Here is a 15,653-nt window from a genome sequence, read left to right on the forward strand (position 1 = left end):
CTGTTTACTATTCTCTGACCATGAGTATGAACCTTAAGTTATTTGCCAGTAATTGAGATGGAATTGCATCGACCTATTTCTAATGGGTCATTTATTGTTATTTAGTCATTTTCATGTCCAATTCTTCATGATCCCACTTGAGGTTTTCTTGATAAAAGATACTAGAGGAGTTTACCATTTCCTTTTTCAGCTCATAGAAGAGGAAACTGAGGTAGATAGGGTCAAGTGACTTGCCTAGGGTGACACAGCTAGTAAGTGTCTGAGGTTGGATTTGAACTCGGGTCCTCCTGACTTCAGAGCTGGTGCTCTATCCACTGTGCCACCTAGCTGATTCTAAGTCCTACATTCTCTCCCAGCTGCTCATGGGGTCAGAAAGACTTAGCTGTGTCACCCTCTCTTAACTCTGTTTGCCTCAGTTTTTCATCTGTCAAATGATCTGCAGAGGAAATGACAAATCACTCCAGTTTCTTTGTTAAGAAAATCCTAAATGGGGTCACAAAGAGCTGGAAATGACTGAAACAATTTTCCAACTCCAAGCCCGGCACTCTGTTCATTGTGCCATCCAGCTGCTCTCTGGATCATTCTGCCTAATAAAGGAAGAATCCTAATCCCATTATTACATGATGGATCACGAAGGTACCTCAGATCATTGAGGTCATTCCCTTCATTTTATAAATTTTATAAATAAATAAATATAAATATAAAATATTTGTTTTATAAATAAGTAAACTGAGGCCCAGAAAGGTTAAGTGATTTACCTAATAGATCACACATATAGTAAGTGGCAAAACTAGGTTTTGAAATTAAGACCTGGCAAATAATTTGCCGTAAAAGAGGCAAGAAAAAGCTTTTACAGTAAAAGGGAACAAGGGAAGGGAAGAAAAGTGAGTGAACTTTACTCTTATCAGAATTGGCTCAAAAAGGAAATAATATAAATATTCAATATGAGTATGGAAATCTATCTTACTCTTCAGGAAAGTAGGAGAGGAAGGAAAGAGGGTGATATAAGGGATGGCATATTGGGGGAGGATGTGGTCAGAAGGCAAAATATTTTTGAGGAGGGGCAGGGTGAAAGGAGAGAGAGAATAGAATAAATGGAAGGGGGAATAAAGTTAGCAATAATAATTGTGAAAAGAATTTTGAAGCAAGTTTCTCTGAAGGCCTCATTTCTCAAATGTATAGGGAATTCAGTCAAAGATAAAAAAAATCATTTTCCAATTGATAAATGATCAAGATATGATTTGCAGATGAAGTAATCAAGCAATTTATAGTCATACAAAAATACTCTAATTCAATATTGATTGGAGAAATACAAATTAAAATAGTTATAAAGTATTATTTCATACCTATTAGATTGACTAATGGGCCACAAAAGGAAAAGGATAATAGTTGGAGGGAATGTGAGGAAAATGAGATCTTAATGCATTGTTGGTGGAATTGTGAAATAATTTAACCATTCTATAGAACAGTTTGGAATTATGCTCAAAAGGCAATAAAAATCATACATATTCCTTGATCTAAAAATACCCATTTATCCCAAAAGAGATTTTAAAAAAAGTTAAAGAACTTAAATGCACAAAAATATTTATAGCAGCTCTTTTCTCAAGGCAAAAAAACCCCTGAAAATTGAGGGGATGCCTATCAATTTGGGGTATGGCTGAATAAACTGCGGCATGTGATTATGATGGAATATTATAAGAAATGATGAGTAGGATGCTCTCAGAAGATTTTTAAGATCTCATGAAAAAGTGAATTGGATTGTCTAGCAAAATTGTGGAATGATCAACTGTGAATGACTTGGCTATTCTCAGTAGTACATGATCCAAGACTACTCTGAAGGACTTATGACAAAGAATAATTATCCATTCCCACAAAAAATAACTGACTGTCTGAAAAAGATTGAAATATACTTTTTAAAAAAACACTTTTTTTTTCAGTTTATCTTATTTATTTTTTTGGAGGGGAAGGTCTATGTATTGACTTTTATGGAAATGTTTTACATAACTTCACATGTGCCTTCTTGATATGGGTTGGGGGGAGAAAGAGAATATAGAACTCCAAGTTTTAAAAATAAATGTTAAAAATTGTTTTTCATGTACCTGAGGGGAAATAAAATATTAAATAAAAAGGGGGTAAAGGGTGACTTTTAAAAATAATTATAAAATATTAAAAAAAAAAAAAAGAAAGAAAAAGAAAGCAAGCCTGCTGACCCAGAACCAGCACTTATTACACTACTCCATGTTGGTGTCCAAGGTCAAGCACTTGCAAATTTACTGGCCAGAGTTAAAAGATAGTTTGACCCTATCCCATAGGGAAAGACTAACTGGCTTATGTGGGGAGTAAATTTGTTGACTTTACTGTCTAACATCTTGGGATAACATCTGAGCAAAATACCACAGGAATAAAGCATTTGTGTTTCATTTAAATTATTAAGTTTCTTCATAAGCAGACAATTATTATTTAAAAAAAAACCAAATGGGTAGATGAATACTACTTAATAAGGCTTCTGAAATAGCTTACTTGGACTTGAAGTCAGAAGGAGTGGAGTTCAAATCCCGCTTCAGACACTAGTTGTGTGACCCTTAAACTATCTCAGCCTTTGCTTTCCTAATTATAAAATGGGGTAATAATGGAACCTCCCTTCCAAAGTTTTTGTGAGGATTAGATAAAATATGGAAAGTATTATCTAACCTTCTTTAAGTCCTTGGAATTCTCCAGTATTTATTACAAAAAAGAAATCTGGAAAATGGAGGATGTTAAGTGATTTAAGAAAGGTAAATGAACAGATGGAAACTATGGGAACTCTTCAGCCTGGACTTCCATTTCCTACTCAGTTGCCTAGAGAATGGCCTCTTTGGATTATAGACATCAAGGATTGTTTCTATTCTATTCCTCTAGATAAGGAGGATATGAAAAGATTTGCCTTTTCAGTGCCCAGTGTTAATTTAGTTGAGCCTTATAAAAGATATGAATGGACAGTTTTGCCACAGGGAATGAAAAACAGCCCCACTATATGTCAAATGTATGTTACTATGTAAATGCCTGCTATCTGCATTTTTAAAAACTTAGTTTGTATCAATATTATTTTAAGGATTGATCCATTTATCATTCAGATATGATTTTTCTGGCAGACCCTTACTCAAAAAAGCAACTCTGCTCTTTTACCTCTCAAGCTCTTCCTGTTCCTTCTTCTCCCGTTCTTCCTTCTCTCTCTGTTCCCGAGCTAGCCTCCTCTTCTCAGCCAACAGTCTTGTGGCTTCTTCTGGGTCAGTGGTTCCTGCAGAGGTCTTACCCAAACCAGATGAAGGTGCAGTGGCTGGCAGGGATGGCACTGATGCTGGAGCGGCTGGAGCAGCTGTTCAATAGGAGAAATAAAATTCAATGGAAACAAATCCCATGAAAAGAACAGACAAAATGGTCCAGAGACTCTCAGTTTATAATTCAGGGTCCAAAAAACAGCAAGAAAAAATTCTGAGGCTTCAAGAACCTGCTGCAAAATTTTATTCCTGTATTTAGGCAATAAATGACAAAAAAGTTTTACTTAAACATACACAGCAAAGTAGACATTAATTCTTCTCACACAAGGCCTTATTTACATACAAATCAATCAGTACCCACTGTGAGTATGGAAATATACAAAGTGGAAGATAAAATTTTCCATTTGTCTCATTTCTTCTCTGCTTTTAATCTGATAGCCAATAATTACTAATAGTATTGCTATTATAGTCTATACAGTTTTAACTATCGTGTAATCCAATCCTCAGCATTTTTACCATGGAGATATTACAGCTGAAATCATGCCATCATGAGCCAGGAATGAGATGCACTGAGGCTATACTTTTCTTACCTCTCACACTGTTATCAGGAAGGAGTAGGCTATGGCCAAAGAACATACAATGTCTGTCTATGTTTGTGTATCCCATACCTTCATCTCAATCTGTTTGACTGAGAGATGAAGAAGCAACAACCAACAACTCAAATTTCAAGGTTTTTTCACTGGAGTCATAAAAGATATAAAAAGAAATTCCTCGCCATTCATTATACCCTCCTAGCTCCTATCCAAAAGTCCGGAGGTCATGCTCCAATATAAGATGAAAAAGAAAATTGGGATGTCAGTATGCACTTGTACTGTCTACACAACAGAAGTGTTAAATCCCGGGCTGCTGGCAACTCAATGAAATGAGGCCCTGACCAGATTAAAATATAATTGGGAAACATTAAAAAAAAATCCACCAAAACATATATTACTGCATGGTTTCTTAGTAAATATGTAACCCGCAAGGATCCTTATTATTCAGTTTAATGGACCTGGTGATGTCTGTTTCTTTATCAGTTTGATACCACTGCCCTGTGCCATCTAGGATCAACCACATATTACAGTGAGATCCTGGCATCATATCATCTCTGGTAGCTGTCAATTTTAATGTGGTTGCTGGCATTACAGTGGACAGAATATTGGAAATATCTTCAGGGAGACTGAATTTCAGGGGAGAATTTGTTCAAACACCCAGCAGCTTTGCAACTCTGGGCAAGCCACCTATCCTTTCTTAGCCTCAGTTTGTTCATCCACAAAATGGAGATAATAGCACCTACTTTGTGTGGTGGTTGTGATGCTCAAATTAAATATGTAAAGTGCTTTCTAAACTATAAAACACTAAAGAAATGTTAGTTGTATTATGTCTGTCTTTTCCCTACATCTAAGATTATTGGTCATTTAACTTCACTCTAATATAAATAAGCTTTTCTGCTGACTGTATTCCGTATTCTTGAAAGCAGGGATTATCCTGCTTTATACCGTATTATCCTGTCTTATACCTTGGTAAAAACAAGCACCCCAGCAAACACACTTGCTTTCAGGCTGAGCAATGAATAAATGTTTATTGAACAAATGAATATACACATTATCTTCTTTGGGCTTTTAAAATCTCTCATTATTCTTTTCCTCTCCTCTGGCAACACTTCCTTTCATGTTATTTATCTACTTTCTTTCTGTCACATTTCCTTCATGCTTTAATCACTTTCTAGCATCTTCTGATCCTGAGTTATAAATATTGTGAATATTAATGCCTTCATTGGGCTTTCCAGGCCTAACAGGAGAGTACCCTAAGTGGAAACAAAACATAGGCAGACAATCTTGGCTCTGAGGTTTTCTTTGGTCCTTTCCCAACTCTCTCTTAGAACACCATGACATTTTGCATATTTACTTTTACATGACTATGCCCACCCTTGGGCAAGCAAACTCTGAACACTAAGTCAAGGATTGCCCTGAAACAATGTACATAAGACATTTTCCTACTGACCACTATTTACCCCAGCTTTCTTTGTGCTCCAGGATAGATTATAGCTTCAATTTTCTCCATGAATTTCAATGTAATTTAAAAAGGCAAATTCCCACCTCTCATCAATGATGTTGACTTTTTTTTTTAGTGTGTGTGTGTGTGTGTGTGTGTGTGTGTACACACATACATATATATCTACCTATCTATATAAAATTTTGCAGTTTTTTCTTCCAAAGTTCCACTCTAATGCTTCATCATGGGGTATTGATGAACCTGTGTCCTAATCTATCCTGGAAAAACAGAAGTTTGGGCCTGGCATGTAGTAGGCACTTCAAAAATGTTTATTTGCTAACTGATAAGAGATAACACTCAAAATTTTTCTAAGTAAGTTTAGAGAGATTCCTCACTAGTTGCCCGTGACTATACATGAACATGTGCCTCAGCTTGGCAATTTGCAAATACTGTACATGTGGTCACAGAGGGGTTGCAATCTGTCTCAATGGAAAGAGGACCCAGGCTGATTATTAAATCACTTATACCTAAAGTATTGCATTAACTTATAGGTAAAGATATATCACATGCATAGAAGCTGAGTGAATTTACTAAAGGGCATAGAGAGAATGGCCAAGAAGTATCTCAGGAATCCTGGTGTTCATTTTAAATTTTCCTCCTTTGTCCATCATCATTAGACTCAGATTTGAAATTAGGCAACAGAAGTAAAAGACATCTTAAAACCCTTCAAGCAAGGACTCCTATTCTCTTTTTTCCTAAAAACTCCTCAATTGCATCCCATTGATGATCTCAACTTTTAGTTGTATTATTTCAGCCCAAAGATAGCAAAGTTTCTATTGCAACACTAATTTTTATTAACATGGGGTTTTAAATAAATTATGCTCTGATTCTATTTTGGCGTATGTTGTCATGGTTTGAAGCAAATTCGAGTATGAGTTAATTAATGCATACTTTCAAACAAGGTGATAAAGGGAAGCACAATCAGTTTTAAAAATATAAAAGCTGTAAATTCTGGATAAAATTCTGGATATTTTAGAAAATGATTTCTTTTTTCATTATAGCTTTTTATTTACAAGATATATGCATGGGTAATTTTTCAGCATTGACAATTGCAAAACCTTTTTGTTCCAATTTTTCCCCTCCTTCCTCCCACCCTCTCCTCCAGATGGCAGGTAGACCAATATATGTTAAATATGTTAAAGTATATGTTATGGATTTCTCGAATTTAAGCAGAAAAAGCCCAATTAGTGTCCAGATCAGAATTTTTTATTTTTAATGTGGTTTTTGGGCAATGGAAGCACTAAGCAAAGAAAGGATTTGAGCAGAATAAATCCACGTGCACAGTGTATATATACATACCATCAAAGAGTACTGGTTTGAGAAATATATCTCATTGTCAAATATTCAGTAATTTATGGATGCATTACAATCTAGAAGAGGACTGGATGTTGTTGTTCAGTTGGTTTTTTTCAGTCTTGAATGACTCTTCATGATCCCATTTAAGGTTTTTTTGTTTTGTTTTGTTTTGGTTTGGTTTTGGCAAAGATACTGGAGTGATTTGCCATTTTCCTTCTTCATATTTATTTGACAGATGAGAAACTAAGGCAAATAAGATTAAGTCACTTAGCCAGAATAAGTATCTGAGGCCAGACTTGAAGCCACAAAGAGGAGTCTTTCCTCTCCAGGGCCAGCATTCTGCCTCATTACCTATTTGTCCTGGGTCCATAGAGCGTCTAACACTTTACAATGCTATTCTGTATCCATCACAGTTTTATTATTATTTATTCAATATTTCCCCAATCTTATCCAGTGCTTAGCTCAGTAGCTGGCATAGAGGATCCATCTGTCCTATATTCATCTAACTGTTTTTTGCTCAATTATAAACTTTTCCATTGTCTTGTGTATTGCACATATCCAGTACTTGATACTTTGTAATAGCTAACAGTTTCATAGCAAGTTAAAGGTTTGCAAAGAGCTTCATGTATGCTTCCATTCTGTCCTAACAGCAATTCTTTGAGATCCCCATTTGCAAACTGAGGCTGAGAAAGGGTAAACAATTTGCCTTTTTAGATTTCAAACTATCTTCCTCACTCTAATTTACCACAAGCAACTCAAATTGCTTCTAAATGTTTTAGTGAATAAATGTATATGTAAATAAAGATAATCTGAACCCCTCAAGAAAGTTAATAACTTCTCAGTGCTCTAGGCAGTATTGGTAGAGGGAGTTTCCTTACTCTCATGTCACATAGTAGCTATCTTGTCAAAATAATTTTAAAGCTATAAATGGACTAGGAGATTGAATCGGAGAGTCAAGGGTTCTATTTCTATTTCTGACACAAACAAGCATCAGCCCCCCAGAATCTCCATCTGTGTAAAAAAATTTTTTTTTTTGTTTGTAGTTGCCATTTTTACAGGCTTTTTAACCTTATGCATATTCTTTACTATGAGTAGTCAGACTCACAGTACCACTGGTCCTGCTATTGGCTCAGTAATGGTGGAGAAGGGTTCACCTATCCCCTGCCAACTGCTAAACAAAAGGCCCTGAGAGAGAAATAGCAGGTAGCTTCTTGTGTGGCGCAAGTAGAATCACCACCATCTTTCCATGGACACTGATAGAAACAGTCCAGAACTCCAAGCCTAAAAGCCTTGGGAATAGCAGTGTCCCCCCCAAGCCCCAGACCTGCTTCTAGCCCAGCTCCCACAGCAACAAAGAAGGGGAGAAAACATTGTGGAGAGGGGAACCTACCTCCCTTATTACCACCAGCAACTGCTGACCAACTGTCACCAACAGGCAGATAAGCACAGAAGCCTTAGGAAGAGCAGCACCCTCCCCCACCAGACTATTGGTCCTGCTTCCAGGTCTAGCCTTCACAGCCATTATGTGCTGTGGAGAAGGGCCCAGCCTTCCCCAACAATTGCCAACCAACTGCCACTCATGAGCAGGCAAGCCAGCCTACCTGATGTAGCAAAGCACCCCGAGAGAGGGAGACAAGAAGAAGTATGTGCTGGGCAGGTCAGTTTATCAAAACCACTTTGATCACACTTCCCCTCTGCCCAAAATGGAGATAGCTCAGGATCCTGAATCTAAGAGCCTTTGGAATGACATCTGGTAACTGCTCCTGCAGGTGCCCAAATTGACATTTCTATTGAAGACCCAAAGAAGAAAGTTCTTAATACCAAAATCTTTGGCACTGTCAAATGGCCCAACATCAGAAACTGATGTGATTTAATCAGGGACATGAAAGTAACTTTAAAAGAGACATTACCCTATTGTCACTGTACCCTAAGGACCATGGGACTTTTCTATTTAACTTACAAATGAAGCTTTTCATATGTGTTGTCTTCCCCAGTGGGAAGGACCAATGGACTAAGAGGTCCTTATGCCTTTTATTTATATCTCCAGTGCTTAATAAAATATTTTGCATTTCATACTTAATAAATGCTGCATTCAAGTTTATGAAATCTAATATACCCCTTCTATTTTTTCCCTATATTACTATATATTTAATTGACAATAGGAAAACTCTTAACAAAACAGCTACTCAGGTGATTGCTCTCATTACTTTTTGCTTTCTACTTCAAAAAGACGTAATAGGACATGAGGATTTTAAATTGGCCTTATTTTGAAATATAAAAATTTAAATGTCATATGAAAAGTTCTTTTTTGAATATTAAAAATTTATTTTTTGAAAAACATATAATCTAAATCCTAGTTACCAGAAGTAAACACAAATTAGACTTTAATTTTGAATCTATAAATACATTCCACTAGATGAAACTGAATTCCAAAACCTTCATAAATGTAATTGATTTGTTGTGCTAATAAAGGATAATAAACACAAAATAGTAGATAATTCAAAATCTCTTATACTGATAGCTCTGGCATGCTGTCAATATGGGCAAAGACAGATTTAAAGATCCAAACAAATAAACATCAATAACAATGTCACATAGAACTTTACAATTTTCAAAGCACTGTCTTATCTCATGATTCTCACAGTAATCTTCAGAGGTTGACAGAAAAGATATAGGATCCCCTTTGAACTCTCTTACAGAGATATGAATCTATCATTCCTATTTCATAGATAAGACTGGGTGTGGAGAGGTTAAATAATTCACCTAAGGCCACATACCTAGTTAATAGCAGAATTGGGCCCCAGCCTACCTCGCTAGTCCCCTCTAAGCACTTTATGTATGGTTCAAGACAGACTTGCCTTTTTGCTCTTCCTTACATAGAACCACTCCATCTCTCACCTTAATAGAGCTGTCTTTCAGTCACCCTATACTTGAAATTCCTGGATTCCTTCAAGAATGAGCTAAGCATAAGACTTTTCAAGTCCCCTTAGTGGCTGATATCCTTATCTCTCCTCCCTCCACTCAGGCTATCTTGTATCTGCTTTGTATAAGTCTAAATATGTGTATATTGCCTTTGTTATTGGAATGTAAACTCCTTGAGGGCAGAAACTATTTTATTTTGCCTGGGTGTGATTGACATTGAGTAGAATGCCGGGCATATAGTAAATCTATAATACATATTTGCTAATTGATTAAAACCTCATTCAGTATTCTTTCAGAAACTTGGATATTTATTATCTTGTATGATCCTGGGCAAATCAACCTAGCCTGAGTTAAAATGACAATAATAAAAGTAGCTACCTTGTAGGGCTATTATGAACATCAAAAAAGAGAATATTTGTAAAACTCTTAGCACAGTGATTGTCACATAGTAAGTGCTATATAAATAGTTATTCCTTTTCCTTACTCCTTCTAGTTTATAATTTTTTGAGAAAAATACATGTACTGATATCTTCTTAGCATATCTGTGCCTAAAGTAGCATTAGAGAATTCAGTGTTAGAGGGAAGATCATCTATTCCAAAAATTGCCTTTACAACATTCCCATCCAATTATCTAGTATTTGCTTGATATCCTTTAGTAATGGGAAACCCTACTGCCAGCTTCTGAAGCTGTCAATTCCATTCCTCTTTTGGACAGCTGTTTGGAAAATTTTCCTTAGATGGGCTATAATCACTTCTTTGGTGATTTTTGTCCATTTCTTCTAGTTTTGCCCTCTTGGCTTCAAGGAAATCACATACATAGCAATCTGAATCCCTCTTCTACATAAATGCCATTCAAATATTTGATAACAAGTATATATTTCTTCCCCCCATTAAATCTCTTCTCCAGGCTAAAAATTCATAGTTCCTCATTGTATCTAGGCTTTTTATCATGGCCTGGACTTCTTATTTGTGAACATTCTCCTTAATATCTCTGAGATCCCTGTGCAATACCTAGACTGGCCATTCTTAATTTCTGATAAATAACTCACTTCCTTTTAAAATCATGTATGTAAGTGAAGGAAGAGAAGGTATGGAACATCCACTTTTAGAAATATAATAGGGAATCAGAATAGAAAGAGTTTATAGACTCAAATAAAAATAACTTTGATAATTTTTGTACACACTAGATGAGAAGTCTCATCCCATTAAGTCTATGAATAAATGTCTATAACAATTTCTAAAGCACAGTTTGAAGCAAGGACTAGAGGCAAGTTCCATATTGAATCAAGACAGCATTATATATATATATATGGCCAATGAGGCACTTAAGTTTGTCTACCACTTCATCTTACATTACTTAGTCACTAAAAGTAGGATTGAGTTGAGAGTGCCTCAAGCATTATTATTATATTTACTGTCATTGCTACAAATATTAAAAGATAAATGATTTTCCTAAACTCACTTACAAGTGTATATGAGAGAGCAGGGGTTCCAACTTCACTTTAACATCAAATCCAATGATTATGACTTAAACCACATCTTCATTGGAAACTGTTGTCCCTCCAATATGCTGAATCTAGAATCCGCTTCTCTGATCACAATATCTTACCCCGCCCATGTCGCCCAACTCTTTTTTTTCTGACTCCATCATGATCTTCAGTCTTTGCTTTACAATCATGATCTTGAGAAAGTCAGTCCACCTTTGAATCAGAAAGTTGCTTTGAAAAAAAGCTAAGGAGTTTTTTTTTTTTTTTAGCATCAGGGTGATGTAGCCAGGGCAATTGTGTTGTATTAAGGACAACTTCCAGGAATATAGTAGTGATGGTCCTTCTGTACTCTGCCTCTGTTATGCTTCATCTGCAATATTCTGTTTTGTTCTCCCATGGTTTAAGAAGAACAGTGACAAGCTACAGAGTGACCAGAAGGAAACAGCAGCATGATCGTAATGGGCTTTGAACCCATGTCATATGAGGACAGCAGAAAGAACTAGGTGTGTCTAACCTGGAAAAAAGAAGACTCAAAGGAATCAATACAGATATGTATTTTGTAGGGCTAGCTTATGAAGAGATTAGATTTATTCTGTTTAATCCCACGGGGTGGAACCAGGAACAATGGCTAGAAACTTCAAAGAAAACAATTTAAGCTTGATATGGGGGGGAAGGGAACATCCTAGTAAGTAGAGTTTTCAGAAGCAGAATGAGCTATTTCTGCAGGTAAAGAGTTCCCTTCATCCTCCTTGGAGATAGAAGTGGACAATCCTTATTCAAAGCATTGTAAATGGGATCCAAAGGAGAAGCTGAATGATGGCTCATGGATATACCAGAATTGTTTTACACAAGAGTTGGACCAGGTTGCCCATTCACTTTTCATGTTCTACGATCTTCCAATTCTCTTGTCCACTTTGCTGATTCTGCCCTGCTAATCCCCAAACATCGATCATTGAGCCAACCCTTTTCTCTGCTCCTATCCTAATATCACTAAAGATGTTAAATTGCAGTCGACCTTTTTAAGTTTTCACAATTGCATAGTAGTCTTTTTATTCCTCTCTGACATACTGGTTGTGTGATGCTGGACAAGTCATTAAGTGACTTGTCAGTGAGCAAGGAAACTCTCTAAAATTAAGTTACAGAGAAGATGTCAATGTGTGTGGGTGAAAAGAAATACCCAAATAGGCACAAATCAGAGACCCCAAAAGGGAAATAAAACAAGCCATTTCTTGTAAGATCCCCATTTGAAAAAGAAATCCAAGAAGTATGGGTAAGGATTGCAGGTTAGGTTGGAAAATGGTGTCCCTCAAAGCACCAGGTCTAAGAACAAAACAATGAACATTTGCTAAATGTCTATTATACATAAAACACTGTGTTGGGTTCCTGGGAGAGTTAAGACTTACCTGGAGCAGCCTCTGGCTTGACAGGTGAACCTTCCTCATTTGTAGGTTCTTCAGCATTCACTGAAGGAATTTGGCCTTCTAGTGATGATGCTTCAACTACTTTCTCAGGTTCTTTCTCAGAGTCTTTTTTCTCCAACTCAAGTCTGACTTCTTTCTTGATAGGCCGGATGTTGCCAGGGGATGGGGGCCGTGCCTGAGCAGCAGTAGCTTTGGATGGGCCAAGTGACAAGGAGGATGTTGGTCTGGGTGTGCCAGGCAAATGAGACAAGGACTTGGATGGGTGCCTGGAAAATAAATAAGGAAATGTGGCATAAAAGAAGACATGTCAGAATTACTTTTTGTACCAGCAACTCGATTTTCCTCTTTCCAAAAAAAAAGTGCTGCTATCTTGAAGCAATCTTAATATGCTGATTTCCCTCAATTTATGTTACATTTATTTTAAATATTTCTTAAACCTAACTATATGTGTATATATTCTTTCCCCTAACAGAATGGACTCCTTGAGGTAAGAGGCAGTTATTTTTGCCTATCTCTCTATTGCTTAATACAGTGACAGGCAAATAAGTATTTCCTAATGGATTCCCCAAGAAAGAGTTAAGAATATTCAATTATTTATTTAATTATGTCTGCTAAGTGGCTGAAAAAGGAAATTTGTTTATCTTTAAAAATGGGTGATTTCCCATCACCATCCCTAGTTTTGTTTTTTTATAAAAGTTTTTTTTTTTAATTTTCAAAATATATGCATAGGTAATTTTCAAAATTCACCCTTGCAAAACTTTGTTACAATTTTTTTTCTCTTCCTCCCTATCCCCTTCTTTAGATAGCAAGTAATCCAATATATGTTAAACATGTGCAATTCTTCTATATACATTTCCACAATTAATCATGCTGCACAAAAAAAAAATCAGATTAAAGAAGGAAAAAAATGAGAAAAAAAAATACAAGCAAACTATAACAAAAAAAGAAAAATACAATGTTGTAATCCACACTCAATCTCCACAATCTTCTTTCTGAGAACAGATGGCTCTCTTCACAAGACCACTGGACCTAGTTTCTTTCGATGAAAAAAATGAGAACAACAAAGTCTCTGGAGAGGAGCTTAGTTGAGGAACTTGGGCAGTTTCCCATACCTGAGACGATTCTCAGGTAAAGTTAGCCTCTGGCACTTCACTTACCAAACTGTGGAGGGAGCTGGTGATCTAGTTTTGGGGTTTGATGGAGACAGGGTTCTTCGGATACCAGACATGAGATGGAAGGGCATGTTTTCTCTCTCCTTTTCTCTTTTATGACCCTAAGTTGAAAAAAAAACAAGAATTAGATCCTCTACAAGCAGAGACAACGAATTTACCCAGTCAGCATTTGGTGGTGGTTGTTGTCATAGGATCAAATAATGCTTATTTTAATGTTTTGGGCAGGCTATCACAGGTGTCACAATTTAAGCCAAACAAAAGGGCCTCCCAAAGTCCTGCTGGCTTGGAAACAGGGATTTGACCTTAATCAAGCAAGATGAGGGACTAATAAAGATTATGCTGACTCCATGGTTCATAGTTTGCCCCTTAAAAAAAAAAAAAAAGTTTGTGCTTCAGATCTAGGAAAAGTCTTAAGAGTATAACTTAATTACCCGGATGCTCCATACACTTTAGAAATGTTTAACTTTTTTTTTAATTCAAAACTCAGTTTCATCATCTTTTGTTCCCCTAAAACCTACCAAGGTGGTTTCTCAGATCTAGCTTTTGGTCTTCTCATATGTCAAAAGAGGCATTAATCTGTGCTCCCATTGCTGTCAACAAATACAAAGAAAGACTTACTCTCGTGCACCCAAAGAAATACCTTTTGTTTTTTTAAAATACTGATATCGTCAGAAGGCATTTCTTCATGAAAGAAATTGTACCCTGAGGGGCTGCTAGGTGGTACAATGGACAGAGCACCAGCCCTGAAGTCAGGAGGACCTGAAAATCTCAGATACTAACACTTTTTAGCTGTGTGACCCTGGGCAAATCACTTAATCCCAATTGTCTCAGAAAAAAAAAAAAAGAAAGAAATTGGACCCTGTAAATCGTGGTGTTTTTCTAATCCTCAGTGGAAGTTCAGTTACTAAGTCATGAATTTAAGTTATTTAAATCTTTACCAGATATAAAGTCTGAAATCTGAGAAAGGTTTTCAACACTAGCATTTTTGTAGTTTTGAACCAAGTGGTCAGAAGGTTATTATTTTTTTTTTTCCCTTTCAGAGAATCCATGTTGAATTGGGCAGAGACAAAATTCAGAGGAATACTGTGATATGCAGGAATGATGCTAGGCCACTGGAATTAAAATAAAGTCACCCCATATTCAAAATACTTCTAATGAAAATCTGGCCCTTTAACATCTGGGCTAGAGCAAAGACAATAATACAAGTATTCTAAGGATAACTATCCTAATAGCTGAACTAACTTATCCTATGCTTGAAATCTGAGTGATCCACCTGATTCCTCCATTGTCTCCTCAATCCCTTATCACCTGGCACTTTTTCTAGTAATCTAAAGAAATAGTCATTAACAAGAGATGAAGGCCCAATTAACCAATAATGTTAAGTTTCTTCTTAGATAAAATTAAAAAAGGAGATTTTCCAATATGGTAAACATAAGGAATTATTTACTTCTAGTTCTCTACTGGTTATTATATATGTATAAAAAACATATATTGTATTATATACTATCATAGTTCTCTCATGGTTCTAAGGAATCACTGTTTCAAGGTCTCCTTCCTAACCTTCCCTCTGAAGCCTCTTAAGCACACCATTTTTTTAACCCTTTCGTTACACCTGTGATCAGAGCTATCTCTGGGAGAGCTGATCCTAAAACAAATCAGATTGGTGTGCAAACAGCAAAGATCTCTCTCCCAGTCCTGCATACCATTTTTACATAGATAAGATCAGATTAAAAGAAATATGAAGAGGAAAAGTTTTCAAGGTGGAGAGGGTAAGGTAGTAAGGAAGTTCAATAGAAAGAGCATTGGATTTGGAGTCAAAAGATTTTGGTTCAAATCATGGATCTTTTAATCACAGCCTGTGTGACTTTGGGCAAATCAATTCTCCTGTCTAAGAGAGACTAAATAACCTCAAAAGTCCGCTTCTTCCCTAATTCTCTGAGTCTGAAAGATATCTGAATGGGAAGGGGAAAAGCAAGTTTCAACACTCACACATTCTGGATTTTA

At 36.3% G+C, this 15,653-nt stretch overlaps 1 protein-coding gene across 4 annotated transcripts in view; it reads right to left on the minus strand.

Annotated features, from left to right (window-relative positions):
• MAP7 (microtubule associated protein 7) overlaps nucleotides 1–15,653 on the minus strand; it is a 229,801-nt gene that overhangs the window by 21,078 nt on the left and 193,070 nt on the right. For all 4 annotated transcript variants that reach the window (XM_051997827.1, XM_051997829.1, XM_051997828.1 and 1 more), the window contains 3 exons: nucleotides 13,635–13,750; nucleotides 12,460–12,743; nucleotides 3,166–3,355 (listed from right to left, as the gene is read on the minus strand). In XM_051997827.1, coding sequence (XP_051853787.1) covers nucleotides 3,166–3,355; nucleotides 12,460–12,743; nucleotides 13,635–13,750 — 590 coding nt within the window. The remainder of the gene's footprint in view (nucleotides 1–3,165; nucleotides 3,356–12,459; nucleotides 12,744–13,634; nucleotides 13,751–15,653) is intronic.

Source organism: Antechinus flavipes, chromosome 4 (genome assembly GCF_016432865.1).
Source record: "Antechinus flavipes isolate AdamAnt ecotype Samford, QLD, Australia chromosome 4, AdamAnt_v2, whole genome shotgun sequence".
NCBI lineage: Eukaryota > Metazoa > Chordata > Mammalia > Dasyuromorphia > Dasyuridae > Antechinus > Antechinus flavipes.